Here is a 22,842-nt window from a genome sequence, read left to right as displayed (position 1 = left end):
GTGTGCCGCAGGGGAGTGTCATAGGACCATTGCTATTCACAGTATACATAAATGGCCTTGTGGATAACATCGGAAGTTCACTGAGGCTTTTTGCAGATGATGCTGTGGTGTATCGAGAGGTTGTAACAATGGACAATTGTACTGAAATGCAGGAGCATCTGCAGCGAATTGACGCATGGTACAGGGAATGGCAATTGAATCTCAATGTAGACAAGTGTAATGTGCTGCGAATACATAGAAAGAAAGATCCCTTATCATTTAGCTACAAAATAGGAGGTCAGTAACTGGAAGCAGTTAATTCTATAAATTATCTGGGAGTACGTATTAGGAGTGATTTAAAATGGAATGATCATATAAAGTTGATATTACAGTACGCTTGTTCGCCTACTGCTTGAATACTGCTCAGCAGTGTGGGATCCGTACCAGATAGGATTGATAGAAGAGATAGAGAAGATCCAACGGCGAGCAGCGCGCTTCGTTACAGGATCATTTAGTAATCGCGAAAGCGTTACGGAGATGATAGATAAACTCCAGAATGAGATTTTCACTCTGCAGCGGAGTGTGCGCTGCCAGGAAGTTTCATAGATAAACTCCAGTGGAAGACTCTGCAGGAGAGACGCTCAGTATCTCGATACGGGCTTTTGTTAAAGTTTCGAGAACATACCTTCACCGAAGAGTCAAGCAGTATATTGCTGCCTCCTACGTGCATCTCGCGAAGAGACCATGAGGATAAAATCAGAGAGATTAGAGCCCACACAGAAGCATACCGACAATCCTTCCTTCCACGAACAATACGAGAGGAATAGAAGGGAGAACCGATAGAGGTACTCAAGGTACCCTCCGCCACACACCGTCAGGTGGCTTGCGGAGTATGGATGTAGATGTATTATTTTATTTTATTCTGGAAGCAACCAGTTTCGGCATTTCATTATGCCATCTTCAGTCCCCATACACTGCTAATGAAATGCTGAAACTGATTGCTTTCAGACTAAAACAAAATAATAAAGTAATCGGTTGTTGGTGAACTACTGACGTTGACGATTAGATACGAGCCGGTGGGCCCTGGCCATGATGGACCAACAGAGACATTTGAGATGAGGTGCTACAGACGAATGTTGAAAATTGTGTGGACTGACAAGGGAAGGAATGTGGAAGTTCTCAGGAGAATCGGCGAGCAAAGGAATGTATGGAAAACTCAGTATTATAAGACATCTGTTTAGGCATCATGGAATTGGTTCGATGGTACTATAGGGAGCTGTAGAGGGTAAAAACTGCAGAGGAATATAGAGACTGGAATACGTTCAGGAAGGAACTGAGTACGTAGGTTGCTACTCTGGGATGAAGAGAGTGTCGTAGGAGACGAGTGGCGAGACGCTTGAAACCATTCAGAAAGCTTACGATTCAACAGAGCAGCAACCACCCAGCACTGAGGCGAGCGGTCGTGAGCGTGTGGGTGCCATTCTGTCATCCTGCGCAACGGATCAATCTGAGATGTACCCTTTACCCTGTGGCTCCTGCAAGATGCAATTTCCACCCCCACACTACTACAGAAGTCAGACAGACGCTCCTAACGTTCTAAAGAGAAATGCCTGAAAAACTTTCAACAACAAATATCTTCTGGAGTCGTCTTCTGTAAGGAAATGACACAAAAATTCACAAAATTTCTTACGTAACTAGTGGGATACTTGGGTGCTAGAGTAGTGCTAGTTAGTGTAAGAAAAACATGAAACTAACGAAAATTTTTATTTATTTTGCAAAAATTCTGAGAAATCACAATAGCACTTTTAGTTATGAACTGAACAAGTTATTTCCGGGTTCTTTTCGGAATGTGAGGTTACCTCTTAAGGATAGGATTCGCTAATGAAATTTCTATACAAAGTTTAAGATTGTTATTGGCTTGGCAGAATGGCTGAGAGCTGCACCTACTCAACTTGAATAATTATCCATTAGAATGTTGCTAGGTACGGTCGAGGCTGCGACGTGTGAAATGCAGTGAAGTGTACTGTTGCGGAGGAAATATGGGGCTCGCAAGAGCTGTAGCGCACAATACCGTAAGCTGCGATGACTGCTTTCTGCGCCGCTCGCTGCTGATAAATAAGATATCTCTCGTTCTATCTGGGTTGCCTATGCCAATCAAACTCTCCCTACACCTTGATGAAGTCAAGCATTCCTATTCGCCCCTAGTCTATTCACGTGGTACACCGGTCAGATAACCAGTCCATCATGATGCCACTCAAAATTCACTCACAGGCGTTTAAGTATAAATCTGTCCGTTCACACCGCACAATAAGTGTGGCGGCCAACACAGTGGACAATGATTAATCGCAAGGACTCAGTACAGAGCTGCATTCCGAATTGCTCTCGACTGAGGTGCTCTCCCAGTGAAGTACTGAGCAGATAATTGTTCCTCGCTCTTTGAGTACACGTATGAACGCACGCGCTCTCGTTACGTGTTCTCGCTCCAACAGCGACAATGGAACGGCCCCTCTACACACAAGACGTGAAGGGGTATATCTTTTGGTCTCTTCCATTACTCCTTCAGCTCAAGGCGTCAGGAATATCGTCTGCCAATCAGCATTGCTCTTCTAAAACGGGAGAACGACGTATCATTGAAGGCGACCAATCCTGAAATCTTTAGCATCGGCGTTTGGTGTTTGCTGTCTCCCTGTGAAAACCTCTGAAACTGCGTGCTATGTTTGTAAAGAATGCATAGGCTGGGCGCTCCGACACAATGTAGCGGAATTAGCTTTTAAGCCTAACACGGGGTCGTTCTCCCCTTTCACTTGGGAAAAATGCTGTCCGCTCCACGGCCGGTCACCGGTCGACGTAGGCTGGGTTGTCCTCTGAAGGGACTGGCCTCTTGGTGTGTGTTCTACCTCTCTCAAACTAAAAGCTCCTGTGACTGTCATGTCTTGAATGTGTGTGTGTACGCCAGGCTCGAGTATCTCAACCCCGGTGTGCACTCATTATTTGCATATCGTTTACATGAATTCATACAACATTGACTTTCTCTTATCGAGTTTGGGTTCGAACGAAGCGTCTTGATGTGCGGAGTATGGTTGTGAGGGCGGAATATGTAAGCAATGAAGGTCAGGAGACCACGACGTCTTACACAGTGATGGCCGGTGCAGCGCGGCTCGGCTTACCTGTGGAGGGGTCCGGCAGCGCCGCCTCCGGCTGCAGGTCGAGGCTGCAGCGGCCCAGCAGCAGCAGCGACAGCAGGCTCAGCGAGCAGACCAGCAGCAGCAGGCGCGTGCCCGCCAGCAGACGGGCCGGCACCAGCCGCGGACGTCGCCTGTCGCAGAGGAAGAGGGGCTTCCTTACCGACACAGCACTGGGGAGGGGCTGAAGATTTGCTGACAGTGCCCATACAATATCTAAATAGCAAAGTGTTGTACAAGACATACATTATGTAATCAAAAGCATCTGGACACCCAAAAAAAAATATGTTTTTCATATTAGGTGCATTGTGCTGCCACCTACTGCCAGGTACTCCATATCAGAGACCTCACTAGTGATTAGACATCGTGAGAGAGCAGAATGGGGCGCTCTGCGGAACTCACGGTCTTCACAGTCTTCGAACGTGGTCAGCTGATGGCAGTCACTTGTGTCAGACGTCTGTCCGCGACATTTCCACACTCCTAAACATCCTTAAGTGTACTCTTTCCGATGTGATAGTGGAGTGGAAACGTGAAGGGACACACGCAGCGCCGGCCGTGGTGGCCAAGCGGTAAAAGGCGCTACAGTCTGGAACCGCGCGACCGCTACGGTCGCAGGTTCGAATCCTGCCTCGGGCATGGATGTGTGTGATGTCCTTAGGTTAGTTAGGTTTAAGTAGTTCTAAGTTCTAGGGGACTGATGACCTTAGAAATTAAGTCCCATAGTGCTCAGAGCCATTTTTGAACACATGCAGCACAAAAGCGTACAGGCCCACCTCGTCTGTTGACTGACAGAGACCGCCGACAATTGAAAAGGGTCATAATGTGTAATAGGCAGACATCTGTCCAGACCATCAGACAGGAATTCCAAACTGCATCAGGATCCACTGTAAGTACTATGACAGTTAGGCGGGAGGTGAGAAAACTTGCATTTCATGCTCGAGCGGCTGCTCGTAAGCCACACATCACGCCAGTAAATGCCAAACGACACCTCGCTTGGTGTAAGGATCGTAAACATTGGACGATAGAACAGTGGAAAAACGTTGTGTGGAGTGACGAATCACGGTACACAATGTGGCATGGTGTGGGTATGGCGAATGCCCGGTGAATGTCCTCTGCTAGAGCGTGTGTAGTGCCAACAATAAAATTCGGAGGCGGTGGTGTTATGGGGTGGTCGTGTTTTTCATGGAGGGAGCATGCACCACTTGTTTTGCGTGGCACTATCACAGCACAGGCCTACAGTGATGTTCTAAGCACTGCCACCTACTGGCCTGCACAGAGTCCTGACCTGAATCCTGCAGAACGCATTTGGCATGTTTTGTAACGCCGAATTTGTGCCAGGCCTCACTGACCGACATAGAAACCTCTCCTCAGTGCAGCACTCCGTGAAGAATGGGGGTGTCATTCCTTAAGAAACCTTCCAGCACCTGATTGGACGTATGCCTGCGCGAGTGTAAGCTGTCATCAAGGCTAAGGTTGGGCCAACACCATACTGAACTCCAGCATAACCGATGAAGGGCACCACTGACTTCTAAGTCATTTTCAGCCAGGTGTCCGCATACTTTTGATCACATAGGGTACATTCTAAGATAGAAGAAACGATGCACCACAGTCCGAAGGAAATCGGTAGATGCGATGTAAATGTACAGATCAACAACTGATTACAGTTTCAGGAAAACTGGATGATTTATTCAAGAGAAAGAACTTGGCGAATTGAGCAAGTCAACAAACGCATTGGTCTGTCTGGACCTTACGCTTGGCGTTGATTGGCAGGATTACTGGATTTCCTCCTGCAGGATAGCATGCCAAAATCTTGCCAATAGGCGGGTTAGATCGTCAAAACTCCGATATGGTTGGAAGGCCCCTACCATAAAACTCTAAACTGGGAATAGATCTGGCGACCTTCTGGCCAAGGCACAGTTTGACAAGCACGAAGGCATGCAACAGAAACTCTCGCCATGTGCGGGAGGGCACTATCTTGCTGAAATGGAAGCCCATATTAGCTTGCTGTGAAGCTCAACAAAAGGGGGCGTAGAATATCGTCAACGTACTGCTGTACTCTAAGGGTGTCATGGGTGACAACCAAATGGGTCCTGCTATGGCATGAAATGACAACCCATACCATCAGTCGTGGTTATTGGACTGTATGCCGGGCAACAGTCAGTTTGTATCCCACTGCTTTCCGGGGCGCCTGCAGACACGTTTTCGGCCTGGAATCTCATTGGATGGTGTAGGTTTTGTGTTTAGTCATCAGTTCCGCTTTGAACTGCTCCGAATGACCGGCAAAGACGTCCCTAGAGACGTTCTGGAGAGGAGAGGATAGCAACCTGACAGTCGCCATTCATACAGCCCGACAACCAGGAGTCATGGTGTATAGTTCCATTTCATTTCGTAACAGAACCCCTCTGGCTGTCATTGGCGGAACCTTTACAGCAAAACGGTACGATGACGATATTCTCCTGAGCGCGTTGTTGCTCTTCATGGCGAGCTTCCTTGGGCTCAAATTTCAGCAAGATAATGCCCACACGTACATGGCGAGAGTTTCTTTCGCTTGTCTTTGTGATTTCCAAACCATACCTGAGCCAGCCAGGTCGTCGGATCTCTCCCCAATCCAGAATCTTTGGAGCGTTTGGTTCAAATAGTTCAAATGGCTCTGAGCACTATGGGACTTAACTGCTATGGTCATCAGTCCCCTAGAACTTAGAACCACTTAAACCTAACTAAGGACATCACACACATCCATGCCCGAGGCAGGATTCGAGCCTGCGACCGTAGCGGTCGCGCGGTCCCAGACTGTAGCGCCTAGAACCGCTCGGCCACAACGGCCAGGCGGAGGGTTTGGTCAAGGCCCTCCAACCAACTCGGGATTGGACACACCTCCAACAACTGTATCAGGCAACACCAAGCCGAATAATGCTTGCATAAGGGTCAAAGGAGGATCAACACTTCATTGACGCCATCAATTTGTGAAGCTTTCTCTTGAATAAATAACTCATTTTTTCTGAAATTCTAATCATTTGTTTGTCTGTATATGCTCATCACATCTAGGATAATTCCTCCGCGATTTGTCCTTTTTATCTTAGTCTACATACAGAATGACAAGTATCGAACTATATGAAATAAAATCGTCATAACTTCTGAACGGTTTACATTACGACGTTCAAACTGCACGATTGGCCACGAGATATGATGGAAATTAGTATGCGCAGTGTGGTTTGGTTTAGCGACGAAGCCCACTCTCATTTGGATGGGTTCGTCAATAAGAAAAATTGGCGCATTTGGGGAACTGAGACTCCGCATTTCTTTTCACCTTCAACAGGGGACTGTGTGGTGTGCAGTGTCCAGACACGGAATAATCGGTGCGATAGTCCTTGACGGTACGATCGTACTGAACGGTACCTCAAGGTTTTGGTTGATGATTTCATCCCCATTATTCATAGTGACCCTGATTTCTACAAGATATGGTGAATGCAAGACGAAGCTCGAGCTCATCTAAGTAGGAGAGTGCTAAATGCCCTGGAGAAACACTTTGAGGACCGCACTCCGACTCTGGGGTACAAAGAGCCTACTGGCATGGGCCTCGATGGGACCGCCATATTCTCCAGACCCGAACACATGCGAGGTCTTTTTGTGGGGCTATATTAAAGACAAAGTGTACAGCAATAATCCCAAAATCATTTCTGAGCCGAAACCAGCCATTCAGCAGGTCATCGACAGTATCGATGTTCCGACGCTTCAGCAGGTCATGCATAATTTGGGTTGGGGTTTGGGTTGTTTGGGAAAAGAGACCAAACTACAAGGTTATCGGTCCTTCGGATTAGGGAAGGATGGGGAAGGAAGTCGGCCGTGCCCTTTCAAAGGAACCATCCCGGCATTTGCCTGGAGCGATTTAGGGAAATCACGGAAAACCTAAATCAGGATGGTCGAAAGCGGGGATGAACCGTCGTCCTCCCGAATGCGGGTCCAGTGTGCTAACCACTGCGCCACCTCGCTCGTTCCCATGCAGAATTTCAATATTCGTCTGCGGCACATCATCGCAAATGATGGCAGGCATAACGTACATGTCTTAACCTAAATCCGAATATCTGTAGTGACTGTTGACATATTGAATAAAGTGTGTGCACTCCGTAGTTGGTAACTAATTTACGTTTTTTCATGTAGTTCAATAATTGTCACCCGGTTCCATTGTTCAATGGTACAAGCCTCCTGTGCAATTACAAGAATAATATTTGTTGAGGCTGACCTACTTTGGGTTTGCTGTAGGTCATGAAGTTCAATGGCTGCACATATCCAGCAAGATACAGTCATTGTCGTCAGTATTCTCAGAATTGATCAGAGTGTTTCAGTCTCCTGTTGATGCCTGTCACACAGTGGAGTACGCCACGTAACGGTTCTCCAGACAGGTGTGTGTCACCGTTGACGCGCCAAATCCACGCCAGCTGTGATTCTGACACTGGAGGTACAAGAAATGACTTGTCATGTTAAAGTCATTACTCACAAACACGTCTGTAAACGGGAGCTGCGCAAACTGGCTGATGTGTGGATACTGTCGTAGGTTTCTTGATACGCACATATCAATCTACAGGCTGTAACAAAAAAGCATGGCAGAAATTGCAGGACACATTCCTCACACGTAAAGAAATATTATTATGTGAACATGGCTCTGGAATGGTTTTGTTTCCATGTTACAGCTCATTCTCTCCACCTCATTAATCATGGGAAGCACACACAAACAGAAAGCACCAGCGTACCACATGCAGCTCTTTCTCATAGGAGATATTCAATATACCCTCCGCGGGCATTGATATATGCATCAACCCGCTGTCGTAGTGAATTTCTGATGCGCCCATGTATCCTTGGAGTATGCGTATGGGGTGGCAGCCTCCCATAACACGGGCACGGGGACTCTGAACATCTTTTGCTGTAGTTCCATACCATGAGCTTTAAAATGCCCCCACAAATAAAGTCCACTGGGCTTAGGTCCGGACTGTAGTACAAGCAGCCCGCTGAAAAAGTCTTTTAGAAACGAACGGACTACAGAACGTACCGTCATCATATACTACTTCCGCTCTCCACACAATCCTGCTTGTTGTTCCGTATCGGAAATGGTTTCATGACTACTAACCACGCGACCAGATTGGGCGATATTTTTCCATTTGGGCTAATAACGATAGAATTTTGAGAAATTTTTTAATGAAATGCAACATCGCCATTTGGGCAATACTTTTGTTGATCAGCGCGACTTATTGGGCGACGCGGGCAAATCCAAGCGTGCTTTTATGAACTGATTTTATTTTAATATTATTTGTAGTTATGTTTATCGCTCCGGTGCCTTCTGAAATACTGAAATATTGCAATCTCAAAGTTTTACCAGTCTCCAAATAACGACTCCAGTGGTAACATTAAAATGCTACAGATACGTAACTAGGCTACTACAGCAAAGCGTACATATTACTATGTCAACATAATGCTAGTGGAAGAATCAAAACTGGTTTTCCTCTTCCCTCTTGTTAAAGACTTCCCTGTTATTAGATGCTTTCACAACACCAAACAGAACAAAAGCAATTAACATTAGCGCTTACATTAAATTCAACAGCAAGTAAGAACTGAACTAATTAGCAAAAAAAAAAAAAAAAAAAAAAAAAAAACTGAGATCAAGTAAGGCCAAGAACTCCACGTTGTTGGCCTTGTCTACAGTATGGATGGATGGATGGATGAAAGCTGATAGTGTTAGCGATATATCGGTAGCCTTGTTGGCTATCGACAGTCCGTATTACTTATTCGTTGTGTGATCTATAAATCAAAATATCCTTCATTTTCACAACATGGAAACCAGGTTGTTTGTAATTTCATTTAGGGTGCGGACTCCTGGACACCCCCATCCCCATCCCCTCCCCTTTGGCTACATCCCTGTGTGTAGCTATCTTCACTGCTACATGAATAAAACAACATGGTGAGAATCGGGCATTAAAATATAAATTAATGTCAGATGGCCAATACATCATCTTGTAAACTATAAATGTACATCCCAATTATATCCACGTCTTTACTACTTATTTTAATAAAATCGTATATGGTACCACATTGACATTACATATACCAACAGTTAACTGAGTTGCTGCTTATATTTCTATGCAGCTAATCTCGGAAGGCGACGTCAGTAGTAACTAGCGTCCTCTTTTTATTGCTATTTGCAGGACATTTAAAAAATAAAATTAAACGTAATAGCTTCACATAAAATTACAAAGGTATCCTTAAATACTAAAATATATTCAGTAAATATGTTAAAGCCAGAAGGAAGACTCTACACGTAGATGGCGCAGATTGAAATACAACACTGAAGCGGGAAAGAAACTGTTACACGCATGAGTATTCATATACAGAGTTATGTAAACAGGCAGAATAAGGCGCTGCGGTCGCAAAGCCTTTGTAAGACGACAAGTGTCTGGCGCAGTTCTTAGATCGGATACTGTTGCTACAATAGCAGGTTATTAAGATTTAAGTGAGTTTGAATGTGGTGTTACAGACTGTGCACGAGCGATGGAACACAGCATCGCTGCAGCCGGAAAAAGATCCTGCAAGAACGGGCCAACGACCATTGAAGAGATTCATTCGGCGTGACAGTAGTGCAACCCTTTCGCAAAATGCTGCATATTTCAATGCTGGGCCATCAACAAGGGTCAGCGAGCGAACCATTCAACGAAACATTATCGAGATGGGATTTCGGAGCCGAAGGCCCACTCGTGCACCCTTGATGACTGCATGACACAAAGCTTTACGCCTCACCTGGGCCCGTCAACACTGACATTGGACTGTTGATGACTATTTTCCTTGTCGGAAGTTTCAAATTGTATAGTGCAGATGAAAGTGTACGGGTATGGAGAAAGCCTCATGAATCGATGGACCCTGCATGTCAGCAGGGAACTGTTAAAGCTGGTGGAGGCTCTGTAACGGTGTGGGGCGCGTGCAGGTGGAGTGATATGGGATCCTTGATATGTCTGGATAAGAATCTCACAGGTGACACGTACGTAAGCATCCTGTCTGATCACCTGCATCCAGAAGAACGTCCGATATTCACGAAACCTGGGAGAGTGGTAATCAGGGACCTGCGTTTTTTGAAGAGGAAGGCAGAACCCAGAATAAGAGAAAACAAGCTATTGTATTTCCGGCAGGTGACTGTATCATCTGTTGCTGTTCCACTGGATTATTGTGTGGGTATTGTACAGGTTAGATATGAAGAAGCCTAGGGCAGTAATGTCAACAGGTCAGTGGTCGTCACCGACAAGGATGGGGTGACATCCATAAAAACTGGACCTGTCGAGGAGGAGGTGGCAAAACCACCTGAGATGTTGGGGAGGGTTCGTCCTTGGACTTGTGATGCTTCTTCTACTCCCTCAGACGGGGAGGGGGCGTTATCAGTAAGGGCAATGATGTCTGGATCGGACAGAGAGTGGGCGCCTTTGAGGCCTTCGGAATGTGAATCCCTCGTCCAACAACCTGATGTTGCAGGCTTCCCACCCTGAGAACGCCAGGGAGGGTATTCAGAGAAGGTGCCTCTTCTCTAGTAGGCGCTAGAGAAGACCATTTCCTCTCTTGTAAACACATACAGACGTTCTTATGATTTTATCTATTGTGTAGCTACCAGTTAAGGTGCTCAATGTGCCATCTTTAGTGCTTAGTTGATGCTGAAGGGGTTATCACGATCCACATACATGATGCATCAGTGGCCAACCTAATTGGCTTAAGCAGACTATCTATAACTGTGATGACTCAAAAACCATCAACTATCAACTCGAAAACCTTCCCGTGCCCAGGAGAAGTAAGAGGGAAAGGAATGGTTCCTTGAAGGGAAGAGATAGGAACCGCGTCTGGGAGGAAGGGGAAGGGGACAGGATGGGGAGTAAGGAGAGTGGGGAAGAGGGGAAAACGTAACTGAGGCAAAGATATATGAGAGATTGACAGGCTGAAGTCTGACAAACCTATTCCAGGCCTCAAAGTGGCTGATATAGTCAATTATCTTTATTTCCTGAATTATCTTCTCCTCTGTATATAGTGGATACTCCGGTGTGTTTGTGTGTGTGTGTGGGGGGGGGGGGGGGGAATGTAGATCAGAGCGGTTTACACAGTTAGGCGGTGGGGTTCAAGGGCTCCTCACACGAAGAAGGTAGCCACAGACGCCAAAGATGGGAGTGACATCGCATTGCGAGGACCTGAGGCCGAAATTGAGGCAATGGAAGCAACGCATGGGAGGTGGAATGAGTAGTTTGACGGCCCATCTGTGTACCATTAGCTTGACCCTCTTGCGCAAGTTATTCCCACAAAGGCCAGGATGAAAGCGCCAGTGTCTACACGATTGTTCTTTGGACCTCTCTCGACATGCCAGACGAAATGAACGCCACATCGTGCCTGGTTAGCTCTAAGTTAATCATCAGACTGTAGGAGAAGGTCCCTTTGGAAAATTACAATCTGTGTCACATTGAAAGACTAGTGAGAAGGGATATTCACGGGGACATCTCCTAAGGGGTCGCAGGCATGCAGGGAGGCCGACTGGCTAGCAGAAGTTGTCTTTGTAAGGAGGAAGCCCTATCTCATCCTGCTTAACGACTCAACTTCACCGGACTCGTCTTCAGTGTGTTCCAAGAAAAGAATAAAAAAAAAAAAAAAGATTTGGAGGTGGCAAAAGTCTCCCTGTCAGTTCTGGTATAGACGAGGAACCGTGAAAAGAGTTTTTCTCCAGGCCAGTGGGCTTAGTCCTCCTCCCAGGGAGTAGCCAAGGGGGGAGAAATACTGGGAAGGCAGAAACAGGAGCTAAGACAAAACTATTCCTAGGAAGCGACAGCGGCCAGAGACTTCAGCACGTTTCGTGTGTCAAACGTCTGCCCTGGTAACACCCACTTTTATCAGGGGACGCCTCATGGGCACCAACCAGCCACAGCAGCGGCCACCTGGCTCGACAGTCTTTGCTGGTAGTTCCAATGCCACAACTAGGCCTTCACGAGGCGCTCACAGCCCGGGTACCAGCCGTGTGATCACTGTGGTGTCAGGGGACTCCGCCAGATGGGTACATAACAGCCTCACCACACGGATTGGCTACCAAGTTGGTGATCTGGCAAGGAGGCGAAATGGCTTTGGCTTGGAGGGAGGGGAAGGGGGAAAAGGGAGAGGTAGTGGAGGAGGAGGAGGAGGGGGGAGAGGAACAGACGCCAAAAACACCAGGGATCTTGTAACACCGAAATTGCAGGATGCATGGCACCTGCTACCGATACATAATTTTTTTAAATTGTATGTAAATATTTGTAATTTAAATGCTTTCTTTTAATAAGTAAGGACATTGCTTCACTGTATGTGTACATTTATGTAGAAGTCTGTTGACGTTTCATTGTATTTATCTGCGTTTTACTGTGAAACTTATAAAATCTGGGAAAAAGCCAAAGGAATTGTTATTTGCATCGACTAGCAACGATAAACCAGTGCTTGTGCGTTGTAAAATCTTTGGGTAGGGGGTTGTTGCACGGAGCGCGCAGAGAGAGTGAGAGACGGGTTACAGCGAGTGTAGTGTGCGGAAGTGTGGTGTTAACGCTCTCGCAGTAGAGAGTACCATTTCGGCGGCATCATGTACGCATGCCGGCCAGATGACTAGTAGCAGGAGGTGTATTAATTACGATTGCCCGTTCCTGTAATTAGCCGTGGCTCCACAAGATGCTACCGTCTTCAACAACAGCAGCAGTTCCAGTAACTCAGTTTCGTCGTCGGCTCCGAGTTTCGTCGTATGCACAGCACTGAAGTAAGAATGTTCATCGGTAGTTAGTATTAACCCAGCAGCACAACTGAATGTGGTTTGATTAATGAACTTCATTTAAATAATAATTCGTTAAATTAAGGGTGATTGTGTCCTTATTGTCCCCAGACATTGTTACCAAGCAGGGTCCTTGTTCCCTTTTTTACTTATATGCTAACCGAAGTTTGAGAATCTGTCACTGGAAAAAATCCAAATAAAAAAAATGTACAAATTAAGAGTGTGGAAGTTTTATTTATTTTACATATAGCTTGGAAAACATGGCTGTTTGGTTTGGTACGTATTCTAGTATTTAGTTCTGTCCAAGTCAGTAAAAAAGGCTCAGTTGTTCAGAGAATAATATGAAATTCAATTTGAAAATTAAGTAACTGCAAGTAAAAAGTGCTTGCCTTTCTCTAAACTTCTTTGATGACGTTATGTTGAGGTCTCTGAATGTCATTCTTCATGTAACGAAGTTCAATACTAACATACAGTTTAAGTGGATTTCAAATCATTACTCGCTTGCCTTTTTCAAAATTTAATGACAAACTTAACGTAAAAGTGACTGATCAGTTTTCTTTATCATTACATAGTCACTTAAAATTAGTGTCAAAAAACGTGACAACCATCAGTTGCACGTCAGTGTTTAATAATACATGTTTATCTTTCCCATAATCTTGTACAGGATTTTGGGTGTATTCGCCCTAGTGAGCTGGAGACCGTAATTATTACCTTTTCGTTCATTAGTGTAACTTTTGGACTCATGATCAGTGGTACCCCTTTTCTGTCCAGCATTGTTCGTGAGTGAATGCACACAATTACTTTCATTTTTCCAAATTGTAGCCTTGTTCGGTTTAATTACTTTTTATTAGTAGTAGACTTTTCTATCAGAAAGATCGCTTGTACACTTTCCCCATACTTATCGGTATTACTTCTGCGGGAAAGATAGCCTTATGCAGTTAGAATAAATCCATTAGGCAGACACGCGATCCACGGTCATATTTTATACCGCAAGCAGGATAGACCGATTAGTAAGGGGGAGGTTGCAAGCTCCCTCCCTAGTGTCGTTGGCGTGTGTTCCTCTCCCCCTCCTCCTCCTTTTCCTCTCCCTTTTTCCCCTTCCCCTCCCTCCCCTTCTGGCTCACACTACAATTTCACATGTGGAGATAAAGATCAAATTCCTAAAGGAGACCAAAAAAGAAAGGCCCGAAAGGAGGAGGAAAAGCAAACAAACCAAAACTGCAAGACGAAACGAAGTCAGGAAGCTATCCGGGCCTACATAGATAAGAATACCAAGAGAGGGAAAGGAAGGGGCACAGGGAAAGGAATAACAAGAGGCAGGGAGAAGGAAGAGGAAGGTAAAACAGCCCAAAGAAGCAGAAAGACTGCAATAGCTCGGTGACCCGTATTCGCTCCACACGTACCTACAAAAGATCTGTGGGTCCTCTGGAGGCCAGTCGGTACCTTTTCATCATCGACGTATATGCGGAACTCCGTCTGTACACTATCATGGAAGCACTACATAAACGAATGGCGGAACTGCACCACAAGATTGATATCCCGTGAGATTCCGTATATTACGTACAAAACTTGCCCCCCTTCTTGCAGCGGTGTACCGTAGGTCTCTATAAGAGAGTACCGTTCCAAAGGATTGGAAAAGGGCACAGGTCATCCCCGTTTTCAAGAAGGGGCGTCGAACAGATGTGCAGAACTATAGACCTATATCTCTAACGTCGATCAGTTGTAAAATTTTGGAACACGTATTATGTTCGAGTATAATGACTTTTCTGGAGACTAGAAATCTACTCTGTAGGAGCTGCATGGGTTTCGAAAAAGACGATCGTGTGAAACCCAGCTCGCGCTATTCGTCTACGAGACTCAGAGGGCCTTAGACACGGGTTCCCAGGTAGATGCCGTGTTTCTCTACTTCCGCAAGGCGTTCGATACAGTTCCCCACAGTCGTTTAATGAACAAAATAAGAGCATATGGACTAACAGATCAATTGTGTGATTGGATTGAAGAGTTCCTAGATAACAGAACGCAGCATGTCACTCTCATTGGAGAGAAGTCTTCCGAAGTAAGAGTGATTTTGGGTGTGCCGCAGGGGAGTGTCGTAGGACCGTTGCTATTCACAATACACATAAATGACCTTGTGGATGACATCGGAAGTTCAATGAGGCTTTTTGCGGATGATTCTGTGGTGTATTGAGAGGTTGTAACATTGGAAAATTGTTCTGAAATGCAGGAGGATCTGCAGCGAATTGACGCATGGTGCAGGGAATGGCAACTGAATCTCAATGTAGACAAGTGTAATCTTCTGCGAATACACACAAAGAAAGATCCCTTATCATTTAGCTACAATATAGCAGGTCAGCAAACGGAAACAGTTAATTCCATAAATTATCTGGGAGTACGCATTAGGAGTGATTTAAAATAGAATGATCATATAAAGTTGATCGTCGGTAAAGCAGATGCCAGACTGAGATTCATTGGAAGAATCCTAAGGAAATGCAATCCGAAAACAAAGGAAGTAGGTTACAGTACGCTTGTTCGCCCACTGCTTGAATACTGCTCAGCAGTGTGGGATCCGTACCAGATAGGGTTGATAGAAGAGATAGAGAAGCTCCAACGAAGAGCAGCGCGCTTCGTTACAGGATCATTTAGTAATCGCGAAAGCGTTACGGAGATGATAGATAAACTCCAGTGGAATACTCTGCAGGAGAGACGCTCAGTAGCTCGATACGGGCTTTTGTTGAAGTTTCGAGAACATACCTTCACCGAGGAGTCAAGCAGTATATTGCTCCCTCCTACGTATATCTCGCGAAGAGACCATGAGGATAAAATCAGAGAGATTAGAGCCCACACAGAGGCATACCGACAATCCTTCCTTCCACGAACAATACGAGACTGGAATAGAAGGGAGAACCGATAGAGATACTCAAGGTACTCTCCGCCACACACCGTCAGGTGGCTTGCGGAGTATGGACGTAGATGTAGAATCTAAGCAGGACTGTTCCTCTCCCCTCCCACAAGTATAAGATGCATTGTTCCTTCGCACAATAGCAGTATGACTTCATTCTACTGGTTGGAGGTATCTAACGCTGAAATCTCTGCCCTGATAAGTTCACCAGAAAAGTGTGTTAATAAAGTGCTTTCATGCATCCCACCACCGTACACTTTGAAGTCTGAATTGTCTTCGATGATGAAATTTCGACCTGAATCTTGGGGAGAGTAGTAATTGGGAGCTGCCAGCCTTCCTTTTATCGCCTTGTAGAACTCTCGTCCACGATCGGGCATTCCTAACACGGATTCGTGGCAAACTATCGCAGTTAGATTCTGAAACTTTCTGCTACGTGACATTCTGGACTTCTGCCATTTTTATGATCTAATTATTGTTCTAGTTAAACTCATAGGAATTTGATACATCCGATCAGAAGTGCCTGCTTGTGAACAAGAAGTGAATGTTATTTAGAAGTATTCAGCTATCCTTCTTCATCACCAAAGAACTCTGATTTTTAGTAACGTCATTGTTAATCAAGCTCTTGGTTTCCATCTGCTGGGGAGCCTATCCATTTTGACAGGAGCCTCCACGGTCATATCAAGATTCTATGTAATTGAAGTGGGATACTCATTTCTAAAATTTTCTGATTCATTACTATACTCGATCTGACTGTATTCTTCCCACTGAGTCATTAGCTTTGTATTATTTGCGATGTAGTTAAATTTTTTTTTTGCTCTTTGTAAATTTTCTTCTGTTTTCCGTGTAATTATGTGGTCATCAACATATAATAGAGTATTTAATGCTATGTTAGACCTTATTTATATTCGTAACCATATTTCATCTACACACTTCATAAATAACTCATTAATATACACTGAAGAGCCAAGGAAACTGATACAACTGCCCAATATCATGTAGGGCCTCCGCGAGCACGCAGAAGTGCCAGAGCACGACGTGGTATGGACTCGATTAATATCTGATGTAGTGATGGAGGGAACTGACACCATGAATCCAACAGGGCTGTCCATAAATCCGTAAGAGTACGAGCGGATCGAGATCTTTTCTGAACAGCATATTGCAAGGCATCCCAGATAATGTTCATTCCTGGGGAGTTTGGTGCCCAGCGAATGGTTCAAATGGCTCTGAGCACTATGGGACTTAACTTCTACGGTCATCAGTCCCCTAGAACTTAGAACTAATTAAACCTAACTAACCTAAGGACATCACACACATCCACGCCCGAGGCAGGATTCGAACCTGCGACCGGAGCGGTCGCGCGGTTCCAGACTGTAGCGCCTAGAACCGCTCGGCCACCCTGGCCGGCACTCAGAAGAATGTTTCTGGAGACACTCTGTAGCAATTCTGAACGGAAGGGGTGTCGCATTATCCTGCAGGAATGGCCGAAGTCCGTCGGAATGCACAATGGTCATGAAAGGATACAGGTGATCAGACAGGATGGTTACGTACGTGTCACCTGTCAGAGTCATATCTAGACGTATCAGGGGTCCCATATCGCTCCAGCTGCACACGCCCCACTCCTTTACAGACCCTCCACTAACTTGAACAGTCCCCTGCTTATATGCAGGGTCCATGGGTTCATGAGGTTGTCTCCATGCCCGTACACGTCCATCCGCTCGATATAATTTGAAACGTCCGACAAGGCAAAATGTTTCCAGTCATCAACAGTCCAATGTCGGTGTTGATGAGCCCAGGCGAGGCGTAAAGCTTCGTGTCGTGCAGCATCAAGGGTACACGAGTGGGCCTTCGGCTCCGAAAGCCCATATCGATGATGTTTCGTTGAAAGGTTCGCACGCTGACACTTGTTGATGGCCCAGCATTGAAATCTGCAGCTGTTTGCAGAAAGGTAGCACTTCTGTCACTTTCAACGATTCTCTTCAGTCGTCATTGGCCTCGTTCTTGCAGAATTTTTTTCCGGCCGCAGCGATGTCGGAGATTTGATGTTCACGGTAAACTCGTGAAATGGCCGTACGGAAAAATCCCCACTTCATCTCTACCTCGGAGAATCTGTGTCCCATCGCTCGTGCACCGACTATAACAGCACGTTCAAACTCACTTAAACGTTGATAACCTGCGATTGTAGCAGCAGTAACCGATCTAACAACTGCGCCAGACACTTGTTGTGTTATACAGGCGTTGCCGACCGCAGCAATATATTCTGCCTGTTTACATATCACTGTATCTGAAAACGCATGCCTATATCAATTTCTTTGGTACTTCATTGTGTTAATCAAATGAAGTGGGTTATAAATTACAACCGTGTCTAACATCTTGGTTTGCCGGCTGTCGTGGCCGAGCGGTTCTAGACGCTTCAGTCTGGAACCGCGCGACCGCTACGGTCGCAAGTTCGAATCCTGCCTCGGGCATGGATATGTGTCATGTCTTCAGGTTGGTTAGTTGTATGTAGTTCTAAGTTCTAGGGGACTGATGACCTCAGATGTTAAGTCCCATGGTTCTTAGAGCCGTTTTTGAACATCTTGGTTTATTAAAATTCCATGTGACATTTTCGAACCTGAACCTATAACTATTTTCATAGTCACATATAAACTCGTTATAGTGTTACTAATGTGTTTAGGAAACCATTTATTTCTAAAAAATTTTCACAAAAGTGTCTCTGTACCTTATCACACGCTTGCAATCAATAAATGCTAAATTCCTATCCTTTTTCAATAATTTATCCTATCATAAATTATCGCTACACGAGCTTCCCTTCCAGACGCTTCTTAATTAGTCTCAGTGCTGGTTCCCAATAATTGCTGTGACCGTTGTCACAGTCCTGTTCGATGTTTCATTTTCTCCGGTGTGCATTTCGACGGCCTCTGCAACGACGCCGTTCTAGTATTTCGACGCATGTGCTTAAATCCTGCAGAGTTCCTATTCCGTAGCGTGGGTGTGGGACAAGAGGACTTTTCGATTGCCGCCTTGTTGGGATACATCAGTCGAATGTGCCCCTGGTGTTCTCGGCAGCGATCATCAATGGTGCGCACGATTTGTCCAATATGTGTCTTGCTACTGTGGCATAGAATGTAGTACATCCCGGCATCTTGTAAACAGACGTCACCTTCGACGCCCTGTCAATGATGCCTGCATTTTATTGGGTTTAAAGAAGACAGTTCTTACTCGATGCCTGTTCGGTTCGCGCCAGTTTTTCTGGAAAGCGCGCTGGTGAATTATATAGAGGCTACAGTTGCCTCGTTCTCCGTGGTTGCGTCCGTTTCCACATGTTGTACTGTAGTTGTGGGGCACACAACGCGCCCAGTCTGCTATTCCGACCAACCGTTTTTCTGGAACCCCATTCCAAAGTGTTCCAGTCCCCGATGGAGACTCTGCGCACTTGAGATAGTGCACGCCCTGTTTTATAGCGTTTTTTAGCAACACAGTCCTCCGCGCTGGGCGGCGGTAGCTGTCTGCGTGTAAGCACAGGCCAGGGTGCGTTTTCGTGCGATTACTGTACGGTTCAGGGCGCCATCCGCTCTTTTCGTGACCATGACGTCCGGGAATGGAAGTCTTCCCTCTGCCTCGGTCTCCATGGTAAATTTGATATTGAGATGTATGAGATTTAGTTTGTTAGCAAGATAAGTGTGTTCGTAAGACAGAAACGTATTGGTACAGGTAATCAGTATTGTGTCTTTGATTGAGATTGAAAGATACAAGTTTCTAACATAGTGGGAGACCAAGAGATGAATACTCTAAGCAGATTCAGAAGGATGTAGGTTGCAGTAGGTACTGGGAGATGAAGAAGCTTGCACAGGATAGAGTAGCATGGAGGGCTGCATGAAACTAGTCTCAGGACTGAAGACCACCACCACAACAACAACAACAACAACAACCAAAATATGCTTAGTCCATACTACGATTTATTGTGTGTGGTATATTTAAAAGCTGGCGTGTTCGTGGCAATCTGCTCATAAGAGTTGCCTCACGCCACAGAAATGAGCAACCGGCTGGCTCAAAGCGATTACACTTGGGATTCGCGAAGATGGCGGTCGAGTTTAGGCTTGTTCTACGGACCTACGTCGCGCATTCTCCGACAGCCAATGAGCGTGCAGTAGTGTTTTGAGCGCTATACTGTGCATGTCGTAGCCAATGCGAGCATTTAACGAGGTCGTACCGAGTTATTAACTAAATTTTTGCTTCATCTGTTGTGAATTGCCATGGCTGATGGTGGTTGTAAGCGGCAAATACTAAACAAGCAAGTGAGATGCACAATTTCCCGCATACAATTTCCCCTTACGCACGTGCACGAGCTTTGGTCTTTATGAAAATGGAGAGCAAAGCTCGTGCACGTGCGTATCGCGACTGTCGCTTGGAACAGGCAACAGTACCGTCCTAGTACCGTCTCGACATGCGCGAGCCCTCACCGTTTTTGGATCGGACTGTATTGGTGAGAGAAGAGCAGGGAAACTAAGAAAACGAAACACACATGAGACACTACCCTTAACGAATCTATTCTACGGTCGCTAATATAAATTCTGTAGAGATGTATTGTCTCACGGTGGATAATTAATGCCTTCCGCGGTTGATGAAGCCTTATGACGAACGTCGCTTTTATGCGAAGTTTAAATTGACATCAAATTGAATTTCGTTTCTGTTTTATTCACGCACTGTATGTCAACGAATATTACTTATTTTCCTCCTTACTAAAGCATCAGTGTCTGGTACCTCTTCCTGAGAACTGCTAAGTCGAAGATAAGCTATTACATGGAAGTGTGTCGGATTCTATGAGTAGATATCATTGTGTTCATTGTGGAAGAAAAATTGCCCACACACGTGTGTGGGTCCAAAGATGGACATAATCGTAGCTGAAATCTTGTAAAGTTTTGAAAATTTATGTCATGGAAAATTTTTATGCAAATCTACGATACTTATTTAATTATAATACTTACCACGCAACTGCCTGACAGACCGTAGATCCATAAGTTCTAACTGTAGCTAGGCTTCTTCCACTGACGTATTGGATTGATGCTGATATGCCTAATCTATATTTTGTTGTTCCCAACCCAACTATAACGCTGGTTGTCATCTGTTTAAAATGAACTACTCTCTACTTTGAGTACTGCGCCGTAAGGACATACACTCTTGTTAACGGGGTCCTTAATAAGTGCTCAGTACTTATTGTGCAGTATTGAGTACTGCTCAATAATATTGACCGTCTGAGAGCCGTATTGACGGTTTGCGAAATGCATTGACCTACTGCAGAGCTTTAAAAATATTGACGGCCGGTCAATACACTCTACAATATTTTGTGTCCTATAAGGATGACAGTATGCAGTACACGACAGTTCCTGCCGAGACTTCTTGATTTGCTGACATGCAGACAAGTGACACAGCGACGCCGATTGAATATGAAAGCATCAGGAAAACCATATGAAAGGAATCATCTGCTTAAGTGCATTCGGGAGAGGAGTTTGCTCACACATTTAATACTGTGAAAATCTCATTCTGGAAACATCCCCAAGGCTGTGGCAAAGCCATGTCTCCGCAATATCCTTTCTTTCAGGAGTGCTAGTTCTGCAAGGTTCACAGGAGAGCTTCTGTAAAGTTTGGAAGGTAGGAGGCGAGGTACTGGCAGAAGTAAAGCTGAGCGGACGGGACGAGAGTCGTGCTTGGGTAGCTCAGTTGGTAGAGCACTTGCTCGAGAAAGGCAAAGGTCCCGAGTTTGAGTCTCGGTCCGACACACAGTTTTAATCTGCCAGGAAGTTTCATACTAGTGCACACTCCGCTGCAGAGTGAAAATCTCACTCTGGAAACATTTTATACTGATTCAGTATTTAGCTGTAGAAGTATTCTGCAGAAGTGTTTAAGTGCAGGGAAGTGAAACTCAAACTGTTATTTGTTCGTTTCTGAAACGTGAATTATTTATTGCAGACTCTCGGAATTTTTAGATATGGACAAAGAATCATTCAACGAATTGGTGAGCTTCGTTACACCTTACGCACACAGAATATATACTGTTCATATACTCACTGGATTTCGCTTCCCACCTTGCTGCAAGTTATCTATAAACCTGAAAAGGGAAAGATACGTTATTTTAGAGGTTCAAATGGCTCTGACCACTATGGGACTTAACTTCTGAGGTCATCAGTCCCCTAGAACGTAGAACTACTTAAACCGAACTAACCTAAGGACATCACACACATCCATGCCCGAGGCAGGATTCGAACCTGCCACCGTAGTGGTCGCGCGTTCCAGACTGAAGCGCCTAGAACCGCTCGCCACACCGGATAATTTTCTTACAGCATTGTGATCGGTAATAACCGTGTCCATTGCGGTAGGCCTTTATCTCTGCTCGTAGTACAAGTTGACTTTTCTAAACGAATATCCTGTGGAATTCTTATATTCATTAGATCTGTCAGGATTACCACCACCTAAACCTATAGAAAAGGAAAACACTTCTGTAATTTTGATAAGAAGCCTGAACGCTAAGCAGGGCTTCTTAGGCAACGGAGCACATATGATTGTAACAAAACTCAATGAATTTACAATCAATGTTCAGCTGATTGGCACAGGGAAAACTATTGTAGTACCCCGGGTAAACTTAACACTGTCTGATCCAACCATGCCTTTTCAATTGAAAACAAGACAAAATTCCATTTTCGGTCAAAACAAGCCATAGGAACGCCAGCTTCAAACAGCTGTGATATATATATCAAATCCTGCCTTACCCGTGGACAACTGCATGTAACCTTTCCAAGGATCGAGCGAAGTGTGTGAGGACGATGGTTCAAACTCGCATCCGGCTATGCTGATTTAGGTTTTCCGTGATCTGCCTAAATCACTTCAGGCAAATGCCAGGATGGTTCCTCTGAAATCGCACGGTCGACTTCTTTCCCCATCCTTCCCTAACCCGATGGGACCGATAACGTCACTGTTTTGCCCTCTCACCCAAA

The 22,842-nt window shown here is 45.3% G+C and overlaps 1 protein-coding gene across 1 annotated transcript in view; it reads right to left on the bottom strand.

Annotated features, from left to right (window-relative positions):
• The window catches only part of LOC124779465 (chondroitin sulfate N-acetylgalactosaminyltransferase 2-like), a 395,654-nt gene that overhangs the window by 308,223 nt on the left and 64,589 nt on the right, over positions 1 to 22,842 (bottom strand). Inside the window, exon 2 of the mRNA XM_047253713.1 lies at positions 3,147 to 3,190. Coding sequence (XP_047109669.1) covers positions 3,147 to 3,190 — 44 coding nt within the window. The remainder of the gene's footprint in view (positions 1 to 3,146; positions 3,191 to 22,842) is intronic.

This window comes from Schistocerca piceifrons, chromosome 1 (assembly GCF_021461385.2).
Source record: "Schistocerca piceifrons isolate TAMUIC-IGC-003096 chromosome 1, iqSchPice1.1, whole genome shotgun sequence".
Classification (NCBI taxonomy): domain Eukaryota; kingdom Metazoa; phylum Arthropoda; class Insecta; order Orthoptera; family Acrididae; genus Schistocerca; species Schistocerca piceifrons.
The sequence above is the reverse complement of the archived record's forward strand: the minus strand, read 5'-3'. Positions and strand labels throughout refer to the sequence as shown.